At 36.1% G+C, this 26,425-nt stretch overlaps 1 protein-coding gene and 1 long non-coding RNA gene across 10 annotated transcripts; one reads left to right on the forward strand and one right to left on the reverse strand.

Annotated features, from left to right (window-relative positions):
- On the forward strand, positions 1-24,776 carry LOC105226973 (uncharacterized). Of its 9 annotated transcripts, none has more exons than XM_049450166.1 (4): positions 1-73; positions 20,574-20,961; positions 23,057-23,232; positions 23,291-24,776. In XM_049450166.1, exons 2-4 carry the CDS (start codon positions 20,609-20,611, stop codon positions 23,854-23,856), a joined length of 1,095 nt encoding a protein of 364 aa, XP_049306123.1. In that variant the 5' UTR covers positions 1-73; positions 20,574-20,608; the 3' UTR covers positions 23,857-24,776. The 9 variants fall into 9 exon arrangements, with proteins under 9 accessions (XP_049306123.1, XP_049306122.1, XP_019846338.2 ...); XM_049450165.1 differs by having other exon boundaries at positions 16-103; XM_019990779.3 differs by lacking the exon at positions 1-73 and adding an exon at positions 415-553 and having other exon boundaries at positions 23,291-24,775.
- LOC109579634 (uncharacterized) lies at positions 110-2,063 on the reverse strand. Its single transcript, XR_002183918.3, has 3 exons — positions 1,928-2,063; positions 1,197-1,447; positions 110-536 (listed from the first exon to the last, which is right to left on the reverse strand). It is a non-coding gene; the product is annotated as an uncharacterized LOC109579634 (long non-coding RNA).
- Positions 24,777-26,425: the final 1,649 nt, after the last annotated feature.

Raw genomic sequence — 26,425 nt, forward strand, 5'->3', positions numbered from 1 at the left:
TGAACGCAGTCTATATCGTAAACTCAAGACAGTGGAAAGAAATAAGTTTTGATATTTTTGATGTTTTTCTTGGGTATTTTTTGGTTTCCATTCCACAGCTAAAGTATACATAAATAGCATTAGTTTTAGAATATCTTAAATTAATCCCCTTCATATATTAACTTGCATATGCATATACATATATTTCAAAACAATTACATGTTTTAACCAACTTAAATCTTACTTCTTTTCCTGGGCTAATTATATACATAAAATTTATTTTCATTTAAATAAAAGTAAAGCTTTTTTAAAATTAAAATTTCTTAAATAAAAGTAAAACTTTCTTAATAATTGTTATCACGAATAACGCCCTGTTTTTGCCAATTATTTCTGCGGGATTTTAATTTGAGGTTAGTTTAGTTGTCATCTGTTCAGACCCACGAAGTCGCAGTGCTGCCAAATTAAGCCACAAGATCATAGGCTTGCTCAACGAGCAAAATATACGAGATTTTATCCATGTTGTGTGGAGTTGTTCTGTAAGGTTTCCGTTTACATCACTGTAAAAAGAACTGAGGTGAACATCTTATCTTAAAGAAATAAAAAGGAGTATGTGTAGCTAGTTTCTTGACATATGGTAACCTTTTCATTCCGGTTAAAAAATGCTCATTATGATTAACAAAAATTTTTTGTTATCCACTTGGTGAAAGTGGATTTAAAGTTGAGTCGTTGATAAGTTTACAATGAAAAATAAAATAAACTGAATATTAAGTGTTGATGGCAAATAATATTGGTAAATCACAACAAAAGAAGAACTTCTATAATTCTTATTTTACGAAAAACATAAAACAATCAGTGAAGTTAAATTTCTCAAAAATAATTTGAAAATTAACTTCGTTTTACTTAAATTAACATAATTAAATTTCAATTAAGGAATAAAAACAAAAGTGTACACAATTAAAAATTCTATGTTTATGAATGAAACATATCAAAAAACGATCGCAGAACACAAGTTAGTAAGTTGAGAAGTTACGTTAACCCCAATTTAATTTTATACTTATTAGGGAGAATCATTTCGAAACTTAGTACGAGTATGCTTATAAACAAGTTTAAGCGTCATTTAACTTGGCTCATACATATGTATGTATGTACATATATGTATATGAGTGTTAAAGTATTCAAAAGTGTGTATGAATGTTTTTTCACAAATGCATACTTACAAATATCAGATAGGTAGTGCCCGTTGGAAATTAGTTACCATTTTTGTTGCAAGGTAATATTAAGTACGAATAAATCAACTTTTCATTCATGGAATTTTCACGCCTTTAAACAGCAACAGTGATGAACGAAAGCTATGCTTATACTAGCCGTAGTTGCCAAATTATGCTTTAAATACCAGCTCATACCGCTTTTGGCTTCGAATTGGGCTTAAGGCTCCTGAATTTTTATTATTTAGCGGTAATATTGCAAACTAATATAGATATGATGACAATACAAAAAAAAATATTTTTGTTGTTAACGGAGCTAACTGTGAATATATGTACATACATATGTATTTATATATGAAGATATGGGAATGTATGTACAGATGTATACATGCGTACCGAACGTAATTAATAATATTTTAATTAGCGTTAACATAGTACCACATAGCGTTTATTTAAAGTTCAAAATTTTACTTTCCGTTTGGCACAAAAAAATTTAAAATTTGTTTACGACATGTATTTTTTCACCTCAATTCAACACAACGAAAAATGATATCGTTTGGCATACAGCCTAAGATATGTAGGAGGTGATAAGTGGTGTTCTTTCTAAATAATACATATTAATTACAGACTTAGAGGTTGTAAGGTTTTTTTATATAAAATATAAAAATGTCAAAACTAATACATCATATTTCTCTATGTTTAACACGCTTTACATACAATTTACACTTAATATACATACATACCTTTATTGTGAGTTTTTAAAGAAAATGGGATATTTCAAAAGTTGGCAACCTCTCAGATCAGAAAATCGTAGATATTCTCAAAGAAAACGCGAAAGAATTTTTGGTTGATATTGAAGGTGAGAACTCGAAATTCTAAAATAACTTTCAGTACTCTAGTCGTTCTCTTAACCATATTCCATGCAGAATAGTGCTTTCTGTGGAATCGCTGCTGTATTGTGTTATCATTCGGGTTACGGCAAGGTGTCAATAAGTATAGTTTTAAACAAGCCTAGCGGCCTCAAGAAGCCAAGCGTCCTAACTTGACTTACCACCTCTACGCGAAGCCATTACTTTGCAGAACTCTCACAGAAGTAGCGATCTTAGATAGAGAATTTTTGAATTAAAAAAATAAAATATTTATGTACGTGTCAATTGAAAACAAATATACGCAAATTTGCAGCGGTTTCGTTTTCAAATCGAATCATTTAAATATGTAATATCATTCGGTTTGTTCATTCTGTTTGATATGATTTCGTATCAATTTAATTTGGTTTCTTAAACATGCCTGAATATTTTTTTCTAATTTTTCGGTACATATATAGTTCTTTGTGACAGTAACTTGCATTTTTGTTCTTCCTGACTGTTAACAGCTACTGGTAGTTATGGAGCAAACATATTACAACATTTATTTACTTTATTTAGACGTTCCATTGAGAGAATAGCAGAATTTCAATTCCAGTTAAACGATACATTTACGTTTACATTTTTGATTTTCTCTTCCTGGTTACTTGTTCACTTATTTTGAATATACTATTTCCAAAGTCTTTCAAAATTTATAAAACTCTTGGTCTACCATTTAAATTTATTTAAAAAAATTAACAATTATGATGCTAAATACGTACTTTTTTTTAATGTTTAGAATAAGTAGTTTTTTACAATTACAATTTTTTCAATTGAAGTCTAAACGTAAGTCTAAATTGTTATAAAACACATATCAAAATCAATAAAGCATTACTAGCGTAAAAATTCATTAGTGATTTAAAAATATTGATAACAACGTTTTGAGACTGCGTTACAAAAGATTGTATTTGCGAAGGAAAGAACAGAGGAAGTAAATGTATTTGCTTTTTCCGATAATGCAGTTCATTTTACGACTCATATTTATGTCCGTTAAGTCAATAAATCGTGTCAAATCTATACATTTTCTAACAGGCATCAACCAGAACAATAAGTGTTTTTCAAAATACTACGTTTCGCGTTCTAAACATGGGCCAGTTAATCGTTTTTAGTTCTGTTGTTCCGAAATACTAGACACTGTCTATTGTCAACCCTTCTGGTTATTTGCTTCAGAAAGGAATAATGTTTGGTGTACGGGAATTCGAGATTGGAAAGCATTTATCAGAAAGAATTAAACAACACAGTTGTTTGAGTGACCATTCGGAAGTATGTGTATGAATTTTGGAGAAAAAACGATACTAATATTATACTATCGATAAAGAACTTGAAAATGAAATTCGCAAAGAAGCATAATTTTGGAAAATGGTTCTTCAAATGTTATTCGATATACATTTGCACATATGTATATCTTTTTCGGAAGCAGCATCAAACGTTGGGATGTATTGTCAAAATCTACTGGCGAATCATTACTCAAAAAACTATATTCGACTAGACGGTCAAGTAGGGTCGATACGACATCTGCAATAAAACTTCGTTATTTTGATATTATCAAAGCATTTTCAGAAACAGTTCTAAGGGGTCCTAATAAAGATGAGCGTAGTGAAGCGGAGAGTATTAAAGCAAAAATGCTAAATTTCGAGATCGTATTGCTTTGCGAATTCATGCACAGTGTATTGAACACTATCAATTACGCATCCAAAACTTTACTTGACAGAGAATTTGAATTAGACGCTGCATTTAGTTCTATCTGTGATTTGTTCGATTGTTTTCCAACATAGAAAAGGCAACTGCTGACATCTGAAACCATTGTGCATCGAGCACTCTGACATTTTACAGATATCGGAGCGGTCAACGAAATAAGAAAAGAAGCGAATAATACTGCAGTAACTCCCTGTTATTCCCACTGAACTGAACTGAATAGAAGTATATATTTCAAATCTGTTAAAATACGATTAATCGGGATGGTTTCAATACCATAAAAGAGGTCGACAATTTTTTTAAGAGATCGTATCACAAGCGTTCGACCGCATTGGGAAAAATACTTGATGAACCACTTATCCAGTTACATATGTGCAACAAAATGGGTTCAACGCATGATGAAGTTCTCCAAGTTGCCGTAAAATTGTTGTTGAGCGTCAAAGCTCTGACAAAATTTAGTAATTGGAAAAATAAGGAAACAGCGGGAAAAGCAACGATACTCATCGCAGCGCACTCGGCGAAAAAAAAACCACGCACTCTGCAGAGTGGTTTTATATAGCGTAAAACTTAGATTCATATTATCCTAAGATAAACGTATTTCATTGAGTGTCAACCACTTTTATTTCGTTTATGTTTCAAACATTTTTATATAAAAAAATTATAATTTAACACTTGTTTAGTGAAACATGTAAAAACACACATATAACAAACCGCAGAAGTAAATTTTGTTATGAACAATAATGTAATTTTTAAACATATTTTATGTTTTATATGATTTTTATTTAGCAATAGAACACATAACGAATCAAAATAATATATTTTGTATAAAAGAATGCTTAGTATTTTGTAGAATAGGCATGGATTCAAAAAAGCGTTGAAGATAATTTTTATTAAATCCTTCATTCCGCACAGCCTCAATAATGTTTTCCATTTCTATTATTATTTTTGGACACTTTTCTCTTATCATTTTGCCCATATAATGCCAGCAGTTCTCAATTGGATTGGATTGAGATCTGGGCAGTTTCCAGGTCACGTGAGAGACTCTATTCCATAAAAATCTGTTTGTTTTGAAACCTGTAAGTGTTTGTAATAACTTATTGAAAAATCTATTTCAATATTTTTATAACGGGTGATTTTTTTGAGGTTAGGATTTTCATGCATTAGTATTTGACAGATCACGTGGGATTTCAGACATGGTGTCAAAGAGAAAGATGCTCAGTATGCTTTGACATTACATCATGAATAGACTTACTAACGAGCAACGCTTGCAAATCATTGAATTTTATTACCAAAATCAGTGTTCGGTTCGAAAATTTTTTATCGACAAATTTTGTTCAGCGATGAGGCTCATTTCTGGTTGAATGGCTACGTAAATAAGCAAAATTGCCGCATTTGGGGTGAAGAGCAACGAGAAGCCGTTCAAGAACTGCCCATGCATCCCGAAAAATGCACTGTTTGGTGTGGTTTGTACGCTGGTGGAATCATTGGACCGTATTTTTTCAAAGATGCTGTTGGACGCAACGTTACGGTGAATGGCGATCGCTATCGTTCGATGCTAACAAACTTTTTGTTGCCAAAAATGGAAGAACTGAACTTGGTTGACATGTGGTTTCAACAAGATGGCGCTACATGCCACACAGCTCGCGATTCTATGGCCATTTTGAGGGAAAACTTCGGACAACAATTCATCTCAAGAAATGGACCCGTAAGTTGGCCACCAAGATCATGCGATTTAACGCCTTTAGACTATTTTTTGTGGGGCTACGTCAAGTCTAAAGTCTACAGAAATAAGCCAGCAACTATTCCAGCTTTGGAAGACAACATTTCCGAAGAAATTCGGGCTATTCCGGCCGAAATGCTCGAAAAAGTTGCCCAAAATTGGACTTTCCGAATGGACCACCTAAAACGCAGCCGCGGTCAACATTTAAATGAAATTATCTTCAAAAAGTAAATGTCATGAACCAATCTAACGTTTCAAATAAAGAACCGATGAGATTTTGCGTTTTTTTTTAAAAAAAAGTTATCAAGCTCTTAAAAAATCACCCTTTACTTTGGTTACCGCTTTGGTTCTATGACAAGGGGCTGAAATATCCTGAAAATAAACTTTTTGGCCGTGTTCGGACAATTATTCAATAGTTGGCTGAACGCCTTCTCTCAAAATTCCATTTTAAATTTCGGCATTCACAGATCTTTTTAGAATAATTAGCGGCCCAACAGCAAACTTGAGCCAAACACAGTTTTCGAAAAAATGCTCCCCTTTCCTACGACGCACTGTGTCATTTCCGTCGGGTTCCAACAAATTAAATTTGGATTCATCGGATAAAATAACATTTCCCAAATCTAATATAATCCAAGTTTTGTGTAATTTTGCCCACTCTAGTCGCTGTATCTTCATTCGAGAAGTGGCGTTTTGGCTAGACGTCGCGCTCGGAATTCAAGTTTATTCAGCACATTTTGCATAGAACGTGTAGTTATTTTTACACCAATGGTTTTGTAAAATGTTGCATTGATTGTTCCAGCATGTTGAAAGCGATCACTATTGCACATCCCTTTAATTTGTCGTTCGTGACGAGGTTTTACTTTTTTCGGACGTCCACTGCCCTTTTTTTTCGAGGTAATCAATTAAAATGCGTATAATTTTTAATTATATTACGCACGCTCCAATCCTTTATGCCCATTTCACGCTTGACATTTGGATAATTTATTTTATATAACGCTAATATTTCTGCTTTCTTTTCTGTTGACACTACCTTGTTAAACTTTACTTTTTTTCACAACTTATTCAAAAGAAAATACCGCAAATACTGTAACAAACACGTGCAGAGGCTAACGGTTTTAGAAATAACGGTAAAATAATGTAGTCACATGACAAAAAAGCCAAATAAGACAAATAGTCAGTTTTGAGAAATAGTGGCAGTTCAAAGTAGTATTAGAAAATTTTCTACTGCGTGGGTTTTTTCCCACCGAGTGCAGATACACTACTTGTAACGTTCCGAAATAGAAGACAAAAAGATGAGGAATATTTTCTATCCATTTACTCCGACACGAAAAAAATTGGATTTTTTCCCACCGAGTGCAGATACACTACTTGTAACGTTCCGAAATAGAAGACAAAAAGATGAGGAATATTTTCTATCCATTTACTCCGACACGAAAAAAATTGCCGACAGAACAGAAAGTTTACGCAGAAAACCCAAAAATCTACAGCCGACAAGCAAAGCCCGAAAATTTCTGCGTGAACACTTGCGAAGTATTCTAGAGGGTCTTTTCCATCTTTGTACATTCGCCTGTTGGATACAATCGGCGAAGATTCCGAGACGCACTTTTCTAGAGAAGTATTGCATGGATTTCAACTAAGTTTGCTGCTTCCAGAAGAATTATGTGCTTTGATAATCAAAGAAATGGAAAATATTATTGACTCCTTGATAAATAGATTCAAAGGCTTTTTGGATAATGAAAACGACGTTTGAAGCTCAAAGGTGAAATTGATCATTGGCAGTGCCATTGGGGGCAGAAACAAAAGTCAAAAAACAACAAGCTACCGACTTCTTCTTCTTCTTTACTGGCGTAGACACCGCTTACGCGATTATAGCCGAGTCAACAACAGCGCGTCAATCGTTTCTTCTCTTCCCTACGTGGCACCAATTGGATATTCCAAGCGAGGCCAGGTCCTTCTCCACTTGGTCCTTCCAACGGAGTGGAGGTCTTCCTCTTCCTCTGCTTCCCGCGACGGGTACTGTGTCGAATACTTTCAGAGCTGGAGTGTTTTCCTCCATCCGGACAACATGACCTAGCCAGCGTAGCCGCTGTCTTTTAATTCGCTGAACTATGTCAATGTCATCGTATATCTCGTACAGCTCATCGTTCCATCGAATGCGATATTCGCCGTGGCCAACGCGCAAAGGACCATAAATCTTTCGCAGAACTTTTCTCTCGAAAACTCGCAACGTCGACTCATCGGTTGTTGTCATCGTCCAAGCCTCTGCACCATATAGCAGGACGAGAATTATGAGCGACTTATAGAGTTTGGCTTTTGTTCGTCGAGAGAGGACTTTACTTTTCAATTGCCTACTCAGTCCGAAGTAGCACCTGTTGGCAAGAGTAATCCTGCGTTGGATTTCCAGGCTGACATTGTTGGTGGTGTTAATACTGGTTCCTAAATAGACGAAATTATCTACAACTTCAAAGTTATGACTGTCAACAGTGACGCGGGTGCGACGACTGTTTGTTTGATGACAGGAGATATTTCGTCTTGCCCTCGTTCACTGCCAGACCCATTTGTTTTGCTTCCTTGTTCAGTCTGGAGAAAGCAGAACTAACGGCGCGGGTGTTGAGGCCGATGATATCAATATCATCGGTTGTTGATTTGCTAGGTCTAAAGCCACACTGATAAGATCCAATCAGTTTGTTGACGGTGGGCTTTAATCTTTCACACAATACGCTCGACAAAACCTTATAATATGCGATGTTGAGGAGGCTAGTCCCACGGTAGTTGGCGCAGATTGTGGGGTCTCCTTTTTTATGGATTGGTCATAGCACACTTAAATTCCAATCGTTGGGCATACTTTCGTCCGACCATATTTTGCAAAGAAGCTGATGCATGTAGCTTATCAGCTCTTCGCCGTCGTGTTTGAATAGCTACCGACTACTATTACAATAAAGTATGTCACCCGCACGTCTACGATTTATGTGTGTTTTTATACCCTGAACAGGGTATATTAAGTTTGCCAAGAAGTTTGTAACACTCAGAAGGAAGCGTCGGAGACCTTATAAAGTATACGAGGGCTGTCTGATAAATAACCGACCTAACCATGATGCACGCGACTTTTTCCAAATTTTTTTTTTTTTTCTACATAGTCTCCTTGTAAGTCCACACACTTCTCCCAGCGGTGCTCCCATCTCTGCAACCCTTCCAAACAGAGCGCTGGAAATGTTCATGCGCGCACGTCTGGGGTCTAGCGTAAGCAAACGCGGCACCCAACACGCGGACAGCTTTCTCATGCCCAAATCTTGGTTTAATATGTGACAAACACGTTCTTTTGACATCTTCATAATCTCAGCTGTTTCCCTAACTTTAATCCGGCGGTCGTCTAGTACCAATTGATGAACTTTAGCGATGTTATCGTTAGTGGTTACAGTTTTTGGACGCCCAGGACGTTCATCATCTTCCAAGCTCCTGCGACCACGTTTAAATTCAGCTGCCCAAAATTTTACGGTGGTAAACGATGGTGCAGAGTCACCATACACAGAGTCCACCTCATCTTTGATTTGTGAAGGCGTATTGCCTTTCAAAAATAAAAATTTAATTACAGCTCGATATTAAATTTTTTCCATTTTGCGGAAATCACCGAAATAGACTCACCAAAACGACTGTCAACAGATAATTGCGCAAGATAAATTTCCGAAATTTTGGCGAGTAGCTATTATAATATGCACAATTTGAAGTAGAAACTTTTTTTTCAGATGTGCCGCTCGTATGTATATATAAATGCTCAGTATGTTGAGCTGAGTCGATTTAGCTACGTCCGTCTGTCTGTCCGTCGGTATATATACGAACTAGTCTCTCAGTTTTTAAGATATCGTTTTGAAATTTTGTAAACATCATTTTCTCTTCAAGAAGCTGCTCATTTGTTGGAACTGTCCATATCGGACCACTATAACATATAGCTGCCATACAAACTGAACTTTCACATTTGACAATGTATCTTCACAAAAGTTGGCAAAGGTTATTTTCGAAGATAGATAGTATACGGAGAAATTGTTGAGATCGGCTTACTATAGCATATCGCTGCTATATAAACTGAACGATCGGAATTTAGTGCTAGTATGGAAAACATTTGCATTTGACAAGATATATTCACGAAATTTGGTATAGATTATTTTCTAAGGCAGCAATGTAATCTGTTCAGATCGGTTAACTATAGCATATAGCTGCCATACAAATTGAATGATCGGAATCAAATGCTTGCATTGCAAATTTCCTCATTTGACGATATATCTTCACGAAATTTAATATGAGTTATTGTTCATAGAAATAATGTAATATCGGAAGAAATTGTTCAGATCGGCTCACTATATCATATAGCTGCCATACAAACCGATCGTTCGGGATCAAAGGCTTGTATGGAAAACTTTGGCATTTGACATGGTATCTTCACGAAATTTGACATGGATTACTGCTTAAGGTAATAATAGAATCTCCGAAAAAATTGTTCAGATCGGGTTGCTATAGCACATAGCTTCCATACAAACTGAACACACCTGTGAAGGGTATATTAGCTTCGGTGCAGCCGAAGTTAAGGTTTTTTCTTGATTTTTTCAATTTAGTAGGATTTGATATTAGAAGGTCGATTTGAAATTTTTGCACTTGATATTAAAATGTATAAAGACTACGGTATTTAATATAATAATGTCCATGTTTTAAGTAAATATTTATTTAACAAGAGAAATATTCCTGGATCCGCTCCTGATTATACTATTAAAAAGTATGACGAAATATATATACATATATACGTATATGTACTTCAATTTATTAATATTTCTTATATAGTTTTACCTCAACTAACTCAAGTACGGGCTGTCCGCCTATTAAGTATCTAAGGAAATAATGAGCAAATATGGAGTGCTAGAATGCGACCTAATGGAAGTACTTATAGCAATGTTATTATTCTTTACAATTCCTGTCACTTCTGTAGTAGCTGAAAGTTCGTTTAGCAAATTAAAAATAATCAAAAATTATTCAAGAAGTAATATGGGCCAAACTCGACTCCGACATTTATGGTTAATATGTAGTATATGAAAACAAAACCCCTTGGTTATCTAGCTACGCCACTGGAACTAATATGAAAATACATACATATATTTGGTAATCTTATAAAGATGATTTAATAATAGTTTTGTTCACCTAATAGTTGTATGTATCACCTAATACTAAGCGAGATAATTATAGGGTTATATATGCAAATGATCAAGATGACAAAAGAAGTTGAAATACGTATGACTGTTTGTCTGTCCGTCCGTCCATTTAGACTGTAACTTGAGTAAAAATTGAGATATGTTGATTAAACTTGTTTTGCCCGTTCCTTACTAAAATACCTACGTTCGTAGATGGGCGTAATCGCACCACTGCCACGCCAACACAACGCCATTAACCGAAAACCTATACAGTGCTAAAACTAAGTACTAAATTAAGATATAAAACTCAAATTTGGCTTTGAAAAAATGGCGTGGTCTCGCTCTCTTATAAGTTAATGTACATGTCTTCCAAACCAATTAAGCTACAATAACCAAAATTGCCCAGCACAAATATTAAAAACTCCTACCGACAATTTGAAAAGGGATGAAATCGGAAGATAGTATCGAAACTTTGCGTGAATTCATTAAAAATCAGCCAAAATCATTATTGAAATTCATGAAAATGGATTTGAAAATCTCCAAAACATCGATTGCTCAGAATCCAACATTCGAATGATGATTATTTGACCAAAAATCACATTTTAACCATTAACCACTACCCGCATTCACCTGATATGGCACCGTGTGATTTTTAATGAATTCACGCAAAATTTCGATTTCAAAAAGTCCTATTTACTTTGGAACACACCTTGTATGCCACATATGTATGTATTAAAAAAACAATCAAATAGAGCAAAGTCCTATATAGTTATATAGGTCAAGTTTTCACAAATATATACTGTTACGAGTAAAACACGCTCTCGGGTCTCGAGATTTGGGGTTTCACCAAAAAGTGAGCGGAGCCACACCCATCGTCCAATTTTCACACCGGCTCCTATTAAGCCCTCTCATACCATCTCGGAGGTTAAATATAATGCAACTTGCAATAATCAACCTTAAAGTACAAAACATCATCCAGAGGGTCGAATCGTCACATGCCTAGGACAAAAGGTTTGTTAGAAAAACGAAACTCATTATACTTATGTAGTACTGGGAGTTGTGGTAAGTGTTGCACCCGAACTTAGCCCCTCCGTACTTGTTTTATTTGAAAATATAACTGTGTTAGCATGTATGCAACTTACTTAACAACTCATAAATTAACCACTTTAAAAGCAGTAATCACTTATGTACTTTTGTATGTATTCACTAGAATAAAAATGCAAATGAAAGTATGTAAATTATTTTTAAATAAAAATTCAATTTTATTGAAATACTTCAGTTTACATAATCCGAAATTTAAATAAAAACTCAAAAAACGGTGAAATATAAAATACTATACTTTTTTGTTACCATTTACAATTTTCTTATCAATCTTCGGGATAGATTTCAAAACAAATTTTGTTGTGCGTCAAAAAAGTGAAAAATATGTTGGGTTGGACTTAAACAAATTACTAAGTGGTAAAGAAATTTTATATTTTTTTATATAATTTGAGGATTTTAAACAACGTACTAGCCTACTATTGCTACCCCAGTGATAGAAAAAAATTCGGTCTTACATATTTACGAATCTCTATCTGCAAGTTTACAAAAATTCTGCGGTGGTGATTATCATTGATTTCTCTCATTTTCGTACCGCTTCAGAAGTTTGTGCGATGTATGTATACATAAATTACGAGGGCTGTCCGTTTTTTTGTGGTTTTAGTAATCAATAGTTCAAATAACATTTAACTATCATAATTGCCTTCTATGTTTACACATCCAATTCAGTTTTGTCTGACGTCCATGTTTTGTTTACATAAAATATATTCAACGATGGTAGAAATTTATATTCGCAATCGAAGATTTTTGAAGTGAGGGAGTAGTTCCCCTCATCGATTCACAACCGAAACACAGCATGTTTCCACGGCGAAATACTCGTCCAGTAGTTTTTAATATTTTTTTGACATTTTTTTCTTTCTACCTTAATAATAATAATTACTATTAAAAAAAACTAAAAATCAAAGTAACACGTGTTTATAGAACTTTCTCAAAAAGACAAAGAATTAAATTAAAAGTAAATAATACTACGAAATACAGTAAAGATCTGATCATGAAATGAGCTAAGCTTTCCCCTACCACACCTCCAATGGGGAAAAACTGGCGCATCTTAGTTCAATTCACCACATCTAAGAACAACATGCATTCATACTTCAACACACGGGACAACACAGCACACCACAACATCGCGCTTGTACACCACCTCACATAACAAACGGGGTTCGATGATAGCCGCTACTCTGCCTTATCTCTCCTTATGGATCGCGTTAATGTGGTATATTGGCGCTCAGAGTCGTGTTTTGAGGGAAAGCGTAACACATCTAGCCACGTTTTACGTTTTACATATATCAAGTTTCATCAAGATATCTGTATTTTTATTCAAGTTTTCAATTTCCTTTTAGTTTTTGCGACCGTTCGCTTAAATTCCTTTTCTTACGAATACTTAGCCGTGTCATAAATTATCTGTCTTATACAATGCATATAACGCACACAAAGTCGAAAAAATACCGCTTTTAAACTCTGTCAGGGGTGCGTGTCTGTAATTTGAAATTTGAGATCGTAATGAAACTTTGTACCAGTGTTTATAGTAAAAAAGAAAGGACGAAATCGTAGATATTCATAATCGAACTTCTTCTTCTTCTTAATTGGCGTAGACACAGCTTACGCGATTATAGCCGAGTTAACAACAGCGCGCCAGCCGTTTCTTCTTTTCGCTACGCGCCGCCAATTGGATATTCCAAGCGTAGCCAGGTCCTTCTCCACCTGGTCCTTCCAACGGAGTGGAGGTCTTCCTCTTCCTCTGCTTCCCGCGGCGGGTACTGCGTCGAATACTTTCAGAGCTGGAATATTTTCATCCATCCGGACAACATGACCTAGCCAGCGTAGCCGCTGTCTTCTAATTCGCTGAACTATGTCAATGTCGTCGTATATCTCGTACAGCTCATCGTTCCATCGAATGCGATATTCGCCGTGGCCAACGCGCAAAGGACCATAAATCTTTCGCAGAATTTTTCTCTCGAAAAGTCGCAACGTCGACTCATCGGTTGTTGTCATCGTCCAAGCCTCTGCACCATATAGCAGGACGGGAATTATGAGCGACTTATAGAGTTTGATTTTTGTTCGTCGAGAGAGGACTTTACTTTTCAATTGCCTACTCAGTCCGAAGTAGCACCTGTTGGCAAGAGTAATCCTGCGTTGGATTTCCAGGCTGACATTGTTGGTGGTGTTTACGCTGGTTCCAAGATAGACGAAATTATCTACAACTTCAAAGTTATGACTGTCAACAGTGACGTGAGAGCCAAGTAGCGAGTGCGACGACTGTTTGTTTGATGACAGGAGATATTTCGTCTTGCCCTCGTTCACTGCGAGACCCATCTGGTTTGCTTCCTTGTCCAGTCTGGAGAAAGCAGAACTAACGGCGCAGGTGTTGAGACCGATGATATCAATATCAATCAATTGTCTGAAACCTCGTTTGGTATCGAACGGCTCGGAGAGGTCCTTCCCGATCCTGACGGAGCTTTTGGTGTTGCTCAGCCATATATGTACGTTTTGCGGGGATACCAAATTCAGACATCGCGGCATAGAGGCAGCTCCTTTTCGTGCTGTCGATAACCGCTTTGAAATCGACTAAGAGGTGTGCCGATTCTCCTTTCACGGATATTTTCCAAAATTTGGTGCATGGTGAATATCTGGTCGGTTGTTGATTTTCCAGGTCTAAAGCCACACTGATAAGGTCCAATCAGTTTGTTGAGGGTGGGCTTTAATCTTTCACATAATACGCTCGATAGAACCTTATATACGATGTTGAAAAGGCTAATCTCTCGGTAGTTGGCGCAGATTGTGGGGTCTCGCCACTTTGGTGTTTGGGCAGGGCACAGTTAAATTCCAATCGTTGGGCATGCTTTCGTCCGACCATAGTTTGCAAAGAAGCTGATACATGCTCCTTATCAGTTCTTTGCCGTGTTTGAATAGATCGGCAGGTAATCCATCGGCTCCCGCTGCTTTCTTGTTCTTCAGACGGGAAATTGCTATTCGAACTTCGTCATGGTCGGGTAATGGAACGTTTGCTCCATCGTCATCGATTGGGGAATCATGTTCGCCTTCTCATGGCGTTGTGCGTTCACTGCCATTCAGCAGGCTGAAGAAGTGTTCCCTCCATAATTAAAGTATGCTCTGGGCATCGGTGACTAGATCACTTTTAGGGGTTCTACAAGAGTATGCTCCGGCCTTGAAACCTTCTGTAAGCCGCCGCGGTTTTTCGTAGAATTTTCGAGCATTACCCCTGTCGGCCAGCTTATCAAGCTCTTCGTACTCACGCATTTCGGCCTCTTTCTTTGAAATGCCTTCCCACAGTTCCCTTATACCGAGTTGTTGACGAGTGCTCTCAGAGAGCAGTAGTGCAAGCCGAGTAGAAAATCGTTCGGCTGTCTGTTGTGATTGCAGCTTCTCGACGTCGAACCTTCCTTGTGTTTGTTGGCGTGCGTTTTTTGCTGCCCAGAGGCGGGTGCGAATCTTGGCTGCGACAAGATAGTGGTCCGAGTCGATGTTAGGACCTCGGAGCGCACGCACATCTAAAACACTGGAGACGTGTCTTCCGCCTATCAAAACATGATCGATCTGGTTGTTAGTTTTTCGATCCGGAGACAGCCAGGTAGCTTGATGAATCTTCTTATGCTGGAATCTAGTACTACAGGTAACCATATTTCGGGCCCCGGCGAAGTCAATCAGCCACAACCCATTTGGGGATGTTTCCTCGTGGAGGCTGAATTTACCGACCGTATTGCCAAAGATACCTTCTTTGCCCACCCTGGCGTTAAAGTCGCCTCGTACGATTTGACATCGTGGCAGGGGCATCTCTCATAAGTGCGCTCCAAGCACTCATAAAAGGCATCTTTGGTCACATCGTCCTTCTCTTCCGTCGGGGCGTGGGCGCTGAAGTATAAAACTGTTATTTGGTACAGAGGCCCCTGTGGCCTACAAAGTTTGAAAAATGCGCGTGGTTCCGCCCTCTAATAATCCTACGTATCTGTTAAACCACTAATGCTAAAGTAACCGAATTTGCTTAGAAAGAAGAACGAAGAACTATCAAGTCAATAAAAAAAAGCGGCGTGATATTAAGGTCTAACATTTATTTAAAAGATTGTTTTATGAAAATTGTTTGTGGAAAACAATTTTGAACAAATGACTACCACGGCTGAGTTTACAGTAGCTTATCCGAGCCACCCAATTTTGGTGTACTTTCTCGATGGTTTCGGGCCTTATGGCAGTTACAGCAGCTTGAATCTCGTACTTTAGTTCTTAAATTGTTTCTGAATGGTTGGCGTAACATTTATCTTTAACAACTCTCCACAGAAAATAGTCCAACGGAGTTAAATCTCAGTTTCTGGGAAGCCAATTCACATCACCTCTTTTGCTGATTATGCGATTTTCGAAGATAGGGCGTAAAAGATTGAGTGTAGCGTTTGCTGTATGGCACGTAGCGCCGTCCTGTGCCCCAAATGCGACAATTCTCCTTGTTAACGTAACTATCGAGGTAGAAAGGAGCCTCGTCCGAAAAGATGATTTTTCGGTAAAATTGACCATCCTCGGTTTTTTTTTTTCAATATCTCCCAGTGAGTAGCGACCTATTTCGTAAATTTTAGACTTTTTACTGAATATCTGTCACTTTCCGAATGGTATTTGACATTACCAATGTCGAAATATAGATAAAAATATATTTAAAACGTTAGATGGCCCACCCGTTATTTATAAAATTGTTTGAAAATCAGTTCTGAAACATTTTCAAAAATTGATGCTACATATAAGCCCTTTCGTTTCTCTGCCTAAAATATACCGTGTATATTAATTTTGATTTTTCAGCTGACTTTGAAACGTTTCAATTGGTCAAAATGTCTGATGATTTAATGAAATTAAGTGACAAATTTTCTTAAAAATTATGTGGTTTAGCGTTGAATATGTGTGGAGACTTTGTTCCAAACCTCATAACCTAATATAATGAATTCCGATCCGTTTGTTGACGTTTTTCATATCAACTTCATATATTTAATTTAGGGTGAGTTTATGACTTTCAAAATAAGTTAATATGATGCCAAACTTGAATATACAAACATTATGAAGTTGAATCCTATCGCTATAATTTTAAATTCATGCGACATGTTGCTACAGAGTATAATGGGTTTGTTCACCCCCTATAGAAATGCAATTTGGCACAAAGGATCGCGGTTCAGGGTGAGTCTGGTGATTAAAACTTTGGAAAAAATGTGAGTGACTTCACCCCCTAATTTGTTTAATATACATATCTCTTAAACCGTTCAAACCAAAATTAGAAAATCGCTCAAGATAAACCCTATAAGAACTTCTACTGATAGTGTGAAAATTAATGAAATCAGAAGATAACCTTTATTATTTCGACATCCTTATGTTATGGTGTGATGTGCGCGAAATGGGACTACAACCACGTCTACTTCTCACATAACAAAATTTTAAATACCATTAGATTCTTTCACTATCTAGAACACAAATCAAGACGCAATTAATATTATATAATGAGATATAACTTCGCATGAATAGTGGTTTGAAGTATTTCATCTTATAAGGCAAAATAGTCCAAATCGAACCAAAACTGTTCAAGCCCCTAGGTGTCGAATATGTGGACTCCAGAGCCTATTGTTGACGTTTTACCGAAAATATCGGTCAATGTGTGAGATATATATGTATGTATTGGAGGATGGAGTCATGTGTAGAAGTTCACGCAAGTGAGGAAAGTTCTCTGATCGCCATTCACTTGGGAGTGGCCAGAAACGATTCTTTTACATATGACTCAAGCAGCTCACGACTTCCGGTCTTTGACGAAGTGTCCTCTGGGTAGCCTAAGAACATCCGTTTGAGGGCGAGCTAAAGTGAGAAGGCGAAACATCCCCTGCATAGGGTTGTGTGCTGGGTAAAAAAACACTCCCAATGAAAAATGAACAACAGCCTCGGATGAGAGACACCCCTTTTGATGACGACCATGGCAAACGAACTAAGGGCTATGATTTGAGGGCATGCACCTGGAATGTCCGGTCCTCTAATTGGGGAGGTGCCGCTGCCCAGTTGGTTGATGTCCTAGTGGAAATTAAGGCTGACATCACCGTCCAAGAAATACGATGGACGTGACAAGGCCAGAGACGAGTAGGTCCTTGTGACATTTACTACAGTGGCCATATAAAGGAGCGCAAGTTTGGTGTGGAATTCGTGGTGGAGAGAGTGGAGAGAGACTCCGTCGCCGAGTACTATCATTCACTCGGGTGAATGAACGTCTAGCCCAATCCGCATCAAAGCGAGGTTCTTCAACATATGGCTAATTTGCTAACTTGTAGAGCCCCCAAAGGTGATCTAGTCACCCTCGCCCAGAGCATACTTAAATTATGGAGGGAACACTTCTCCAGCCTGCTGAATGGCAGTGAACGCACAACGCAAGGAGAAAGCGAACACGATTCCCCAATCGATGACGATGAAGCAGATGTTCCATTACCCGACCATGAAGAAGTTCGAATAGTAATTGCCCGCCTGAAGAACAACAAAGCGGCAGGGGCTGACGGTTTGCCGACCGAGCTATTCAAACACGGCGGCGAAGAGCTGATAAGGAACATGCATCAGATTCTTCGTAAAATATGGTTGGACGAAAGCATGCCCAACGATTGGAATTTAAGTGTGTTATGCCCAATCCATAAAAGAGGAGGCTCCACAATCTGCGCCAACTACCGTGGGATTCGCCTCCTCAACATCGCATATAAGGTTCTATCGAGCGTATTGTGTGAAAGATTAAAGCCCACCGTCAACAAGCTGATTCGACCTTATCGGTGTGGCTTTAGACCTGGCAAATCAACAACCGACCAAATATTCACCATGCGCCAAATCTTGGAAAAGACCCGTGAAAGGAGAATCGACACACACCACCTCTTCGTCGATTTCAAAGCTGCTTTCGACAGCACGAAAAGGAGCTGTCTCTATGCCGCGATGTCTGAATTTGGTATCCACGCAAAACTAATACGACTGTGTAGGCTGACGTTGAGCAATACCAAAAGCTCCGTCAGATACCAAACGAGGTTTCAGATAAGGCGATTCCCTATCGTGCGACTTTTTCTACCTTCTTCTGGAGAAAATAGTTAGAGCTGCAGAATTAAATAGAGAAGGTACCATCTTCTATAAGAGTGTACAATTGCTGGCGTATGCCGATGATATTGATATCATCGGCCTCAACACCCGCGCCGTTAGTTCTGCTTTCTCCAGAATGTAGCGTAGCGGTTTCTACGCCAATTAAGGAGAAGAAGAAGTGTGAGATATAGAATTGAAATTTGGAGATAATCCTTTCTTGATAGTAGTATGTCTGCGTGTTAAAAATGAATTGAGTCGGGTCAATACTACCCTTACCCCTATGTATCAAATATAAAGACTTTCGAACTTCCGGGTGACTTTATGTCAGCCAAAATATGAGCCATTGCAATGAAAATTAAAGAGCGTGTTTTACTGTTAACAATGTATTAAAATTGGGCGAAAACTTGACCTAGCCACCATATAACTAATATTAGAATTATCAAACATCTGACTGACTTTACCCCATATGGTTGGTGATTGTACATGAGGAACCTTGCTGAAACTTTAAGAGCATTTTATTAGTTTGTGGTCTTTTAATTATTTTATTGATAAAAAGTAGGTAAAATCAGGTCAATGCACTCTCCTATAATTTAATAAGATCTTGAAAACTTTAATCAAGATTCAATGAACGTATAATAATGCCAAAAATATGAGAAATTGGTCTCCGAATCACCCAAAGTAGTCCTAGATTAAATTATTTTCGTGACTCTAAGATACCAAAATGCCAAATATGGCGGCCAGTGTATTAGTTATATACATACCACAAATGGAAAATTACTTTGATTTGAACCTCAGGTTGCTGTTTTGCACCTTAAGGTATTTCCATTACTTTTATAGTTGCAAGTTGTCAGGGTGTGAAATGTTCGGTTACACCCGAACTTAGACTTTCTTACTTGTTTCTATTATGATTTGTATATTATCTACTCATATATGTATAATAACTAGTTATTTATCTGCTTTTGCTGATGACAGAAAGAGAAGTGGTCGTCCTAGCGTGATTGAAATTATAAGTTTGAACTTGTAACAGAACTTATGGCATAAATAGGATTGAGTCGATTTAAAAAAAATTATTGAACCAATCGGTACAATTTTTTAAAAACTTTCAAAATAGGATCCTTCTGCATCGATGCCGTGCAACCAGCGCGATTTCCAAGCATTGAAGCCGTCACGGCTTCTCACCGGTCACTTTCACATTAGTTCAAATTTTCTTGGCACACTTCCACTCGCCGCAATTTTTGGTCGTGAGTGAGCACTTTTGGGACCATCTTCACTCACACCTTTCTCATGTTCAAGTGCTCCGTCACAAAGTCATAAATCACAGATTTTGATAAATTTAACCTCTGAGCAATTAAAGAGATACCCAGTCGACGGTCTGAGTTCAAAACTTTGCGCCACATTGAAGGTTTTATCGAAGTCACAGGTCTCGCAGCACGGTCTTTATCAGCGACCTCTTCCCAGCCTTCCAAAAAAGTCTGGGAAAATCAGTTCTATTATTTTCCGGACAAACCTTGGATAGTATGTATATTCAGATATATAAGTTGTCAAAATAATATCAGATCTTCAGCTTGAAAAATGCAAATTTCTCATTCATGAGAAAGTTTTCAATAATCTAACAACAGCCTTAATGGATAATAGGTTTTTGTTAAATAAATTAACATTTATTTGCTTTTTCGTTGGAGTAATTGTTTAAATAATTTATATTGCGCATACATCTACTTACTTTTAGGAATTAAAAGGAGAATTGTAGCTCACAACTAAATAATGTGTTCTGCTATTAGCATTGCCCTCTTATATTGGTTTATTTTCTATACCGCTAATTTACCTCAGTGTTGTGGGCACGGACGACTGATTGAACCGCCTAGTAGAGCGACAGCATGGCGATACGGATTTCAGACGCCACCTAATTACAATGATCACGAATTATATTGCGGTGGATTTACACGTCAATGGAAGCAAAACAATGGCAAATGCGGTGAGTGCGGGGACGCATGGGATTTACCTAAGCCAAGACCACATGAGTCCGGTGGTTTTTGGGGAAAAGGAGTAATCGTAAGGAAATACTCATCAGAATCTGTTATGCTTATTCGTGTTGAACTCACAGCTAGTCACATGGGGTACGTAAAATGCATGCCTTAAATACATAATAAAGAAAAGAAAATATATCTTAAATATATATATATGTATTATATAATAAATTTTATATATATGTATGTATATCCTAAAGGTAATAGTGGCACTCATTTAATATCGCAAACTTGTTATCGCAAAATATCTGTTATTTTTTACATGCAATTTGTCGCAAATTACAATCAGCTGTTTACTCTTTTCTCGCGTTTTGATTTCTTCATTTTAAATTGGGAAATGTAAGTGCATTTAAATTTAATATCAGACTATGTTAAAACGAATTAATTGAATATTTGTAACAAAAACGATGACGGAAAAATGAAGAACAGCTGACTTATTTCGCATCTTGCCACTATTATAAATGCCACATCAAATATGTACCCTAAAAATATGTTTAAATATGTAAGTATATACATATGCTTATACAATCTTTATAACTACTTTAAATGGTAAAAAAATAAATCATAACAAATATTACAGAATAAGTTCTATAAGCTATAAAAACGTATCATATCACTTTCAACTTGATTTCAAGTCATATTTCGAGTTTTGATAAATTATTTTGCTATCGATGAAAAAAATTACCTTATCAGCAGGATTCAATTGCACAAGGTTGTATCGATAGCCCAAAAACACCAATTTGTCAAAAGTGTTGTAATCAATGGTGTTAAAATAGCTTTATCTCCAGATTTCTTTGGCTTTGTTTGATTTAGATGACCTTGAAATAAATTTAATGCTTACTTCTTATTTCATTTTCCAAATATCAGTACCCATATCGGTGTATAATATATTTCGATTAAGTGTCATATTTAGAAGAAGTTCCAAAATGCGACATAATTAATTTTTTTTTAGATCAGTGATCTGTACCGAGTTCAGCCGAACATTTTATATTCTCGCAATTAGTTTCAGGTGACGGTAAAACTTTATACTAAAGAATTAAGGACGATATGCCACATACTAAAAACATATTTCTGCGTTTCATTAGGCACCCCACATACAATCACCTATTATATGGAGTAAAATCAGCCAAATGTTCGAAAATTCTGGTATTAGTTATATATGGGCTAGGTCAAGTTTACGACCAAATTTATCCATACACTATACACTTTTATGAGTAAAATACGCTCTCCCATTTTTATTGTGATAACTCACATCTTGGCCGCTATGTGTGATAAAACTAAACTATACTCGTAGATACTGAATCCACATTTCTGGTATTTGGGGCTTGAAAAATGCATTTGGCAAATTTTTTGTCATAAAGTGGCGTACTTTAAAATAATTATCAGTGCAAAATCGCATTGTGCTCTGAGATATAAGAATGTAAGAAGAATGTCACGTACCAAATTTAGTCGAAATGTGTCTTTTGGGTCCCGTGATATTTTTACAGTGTCGAAAAGGGTGCTTAAGGGATTTATCTCGAGCTTTGTAGCTTTAGTGGTCTAGGATATGTGCATATTAAAACTGTTACCCCTACGTATACTTCTACGTTTCCGGTTAATAGCGTTTTATGGGCATGCCAGTGGTCTGATTACACCCATATACGAACTCCATCTTACTTTCTTGCTAAGGAACATAGTTATTAAGTTTCATCAAGATATTTTTACTCAAGTTACAGCTTGCACGAACGGACGGATGGATATACAGACAGTCACTCGGAATTCAACTTGTCGCATTATCCTGATCATTTAGATACGTGTATAACCCTACATCTATCTCGCTTAGATAGGTGGTGCAAGACTATTATACTCTATAGATACGAGTACAGGTTGCAAGATTATAAAAATGTTGTGAAAGAGTTTAACATTCATAACTCAACGAAAATGTGAAATGAGTTCAAACATACATATTTGATACCTGATTAACATATACTACGTTATAAGTGGTATATTCACTTACCAATTTTATTACTCTTTTTTGTTTCATGATCAAGATATTTGTATTAAAATCAACCTAATAAAATGAGGATATTAATCAACTAAAGTAGTTAAATTCGATATAGTATGCATATGAGGGAAAATTCGACCAAATATTTAGACCAATAATATTCATATGCACTTAATATACATACTTTATTTACTTTTATAGATATTTTGAGTTTCGCATTTGCTCACAACCATATGAGCAGCAGGAGTGTTTCGATCAACATTTATTGAAAGTAGAGTCAGGATTTCCGAGTCAATCAATATCAACTGATCTTGAAACTAGATTTTATCCGAGAAATGGCAGTTTAATATATAATGTTAAAGTCCAACTTCCTAAAGGTAATGATGTGAAAACCTAAATAAATTAAAATTTTGAACTAATTATATTCCTCGATAGGTTTGAACTGTAATCATTGTGTGTTGCAATGGCGTTATATAGCTGGCAATAACTGGGGTATTTGTCCGGATGGAAATGGAGCTGTAGGCTGTGGACCACAAGAAGAGTTTCGCGCCTGCTCTGACATCGTTATAAATGATCCCGAATACAAACCGGATTCTCCGTCCAAACCAAGGGCAACAGAAAGTCCAAAACACGGACAGACACCAACCAAAGAACATTTCGATGAATTTAATTTTATCAAATTGATGATTTCATTAATTTTGCTAGTAATTTTGTTTATAACAGTAGGCGTTGGGTTTTTGTTTAGAGCGAAAATTACACGTTATGTCAAAACCAATTTGTATACCAGACTACGGAAAGCCCACCCGTTCTCATTAAGTAATATTGCGTCTAAGCCGGAACCATCTTTAAGGACTATCTCGTCTTCTATGGAAGGTAAAACTTCAAATTCTGCTGAAATTAAGTCTAGTTTGACGGCACCAATACCGCCACCAAGATCAAAAAGGAACCTTCATGTTGAGAATAATCACTCATTTACTCAATCTTCAAATTTAGAAATATAAAAATTAAATAAAGTATATAATTTATAAAATAAAGTTAAAAGATATATAATCAAAATATTAAATTTTCAATTATGACAAATTTTTAAGTTTATTATGTGATGGTGAAATCAAATATATTTGCTCATCATAAAAGAATACACCGCAAAATTTAGTATTTAAAGATATGTGATTTGTTTATTTTAATTTTTTGGGATCTTAATGATATCAGAATAAGTTAAAAACTGGCAACATTTCATGCCTTAAAAAAAAGTTTTAGTCATAGCCTTATGACTTAAAACTAAATCAATTCAACAAAGAAATAAAAAAAACTTATATGTATAACATGAACAGAAGTTTATTGAAATTATTGTAGTAAATAGTATTGTAACATCGGTCCAGGGAAAATATTTGCTTGGCGTTGTTTATAATTCTATGTAATTAAGGCTTAATTAAATATATACTGTTTAAGAATTCCTTACATATTTTCAATTGTCTTGCGAAAAGAAGTGCAAGGGTGATCGTTTACCTCCAAGAGAAGTAGATTGGAAATTTAATTATTGTGAGAACTGATTTTTTAAAGCATTTTATATTAGTTTGAAATTACTGTAAGAACCGATTTTACCCAATAAATATTTATTACATACCGTTTAACATATCATTAATTAATTTATTTCATTTATATACATACGTATATATGTATATATACGAGTACATGTGCATAAAGGTGTTTGTCATTATAAAAATAAATCCAACATAAAAATGACTTTTTAATATTAGGATATTCGAAAATATGTATTTTACAATATCAATTTGGAATAAATTTAATGTACATAAATGTATTAAAGAAATTCCTTAATTTTTCAATATATGCTTTTAGTAATCTGTACCTCGCGTGGTATAAGGGTTACTCTATTGCTTGATTCGGTACTGTCGGAACATATGTATGTCAAAGATGGGTATCAGACAAAAGTAAATGCATGATATTTTATAGTCTTCGATAAAGGTTAAAAAGTAATCCAACGGCTGAAATGTGCTTATGGTTCTGTTATTGTAACAGTCAAACACGCGAAATTTTGGTTTATTCGATTCCGTTCCAGTAATTTTGATGTAAAATATGCACCACTCTTCGAATCGGAGAAAATATCGATAATGTAATAGAAATCGTGGATTTCGGACTTCATGTAAGCACTGTTTTGTCCAGCAGCTAAAAACATAGATACCACACGAGTTAACACAATAAATCCTCACTCACCAAATTCTCATTTGCGAACTGCTGAATCACAAAAAACCGGTTGGATCTTCCACGAGGAAATTAGTCAAAACACACATCGAGGGTTAAGGACTGAGTGCTTTATTATGCTCCGAGGCAATTAAACCCCACAGCAAAGACGTTATTTGAATATAATTGAACCTGTCTGGGAAACCAGATTTACTAATCTCAACGAGAGCATAGAAGCAGATTATAATAGGATAACGTCTGCAGAGTTAACGAATCTACAAGAATCGAAACAACGGCGGGTTCGAAAAGTTATAGACGGCAACCCAACTACGACAAATACTAAAATGTTTCAGAAGTTAATTTTGTACTTAATGTAAACTTTTTTTAATGCATGTTTTGAGTTTAATAATTAATTTTTGTTGCTATTAGAAAAAAGAATTGCTATTAAAAGACTATAACTACTAAGTTAACACTGTATCCACACATTTTTCTAAAAAAAAAGTTCACTGTTGAAGTTTTTAGTAGGCAAAACGACAAAATCTACACAAAAACTTCCAAACGCGCTAAAAATGATATTCCAAAGGTTGTATGAGTACTCTCTTCAATGGGAAGCATTGGATCTTCTAGTAAGATTCTGCTCCAGTGCATTACGTAAAAGCACCCAGCTCCCAGTTTAGAAGCAATATGCTATTTTCATAGTTGCAGATTATTTCGGCGATTTAACCCTGTTTGAATTGATCATCCGGAAGTCCAAATTATAATCTTTTGGACTAGAGATTGTGGTCAGAATTAAAAAACATGGCCAGTTGAATACTTCACAGAAATTTTGGGAGCCTCAAAAAATCTCTCTAGCATCATTGTCAATACCAATAGAAATTGAGGGTTATTCTACTGATCTATGGCCGTTTGGGGGGGAAACTTTGTGACATCACATTTCAAAAGACAACGACGCTAAGTTTACTCCATTATTACTATAGATATTATTAAATCTCCAAGCATCATCCCATCTGAAACAAGTTCCATATGATAGTTATTGCCCCAGTGTCGAGTCATACTTATTTAAAAGACCGTGTAGCATATATCGCCTATATTTTTCTTCATATTGTATAAAGCCACAAATCAACACAAACATCACATAAAAAACAAGAGCTGTTACCTATCGCGAAAATTCGTCCTCAAAGAATTGCGGCTAGACGTGTCCGAGAGATTCTCTGTTTAATGAATGATGACGATGCTTTATGGATGGAAGAAGGCGATGTTGATACGAAAGATGTTCCTGACATTCAAATTCAGAACGAAAATGAAGTGCCTGATTTACCAGTAATAAATGATATAAAGGAGTCAAAAGTCCATGGACATAAGATGATTAAG

The sequence above is a fragment of the Bactrocera dorsalis genome, chromosome 2 (assembly GCF_023373825.1).
Source record: "Bactrocera dorsalis isolate Fly_Bdor chromosome 2, ASM2337382v1, whole genome shotgun sequence".
Lineage (NCBI taxonomy): Eukaryota > Metazoa > Arthropoda > Insecta > Diptera > Tephritidae > Bactrocera > Bactrocera dorsalis.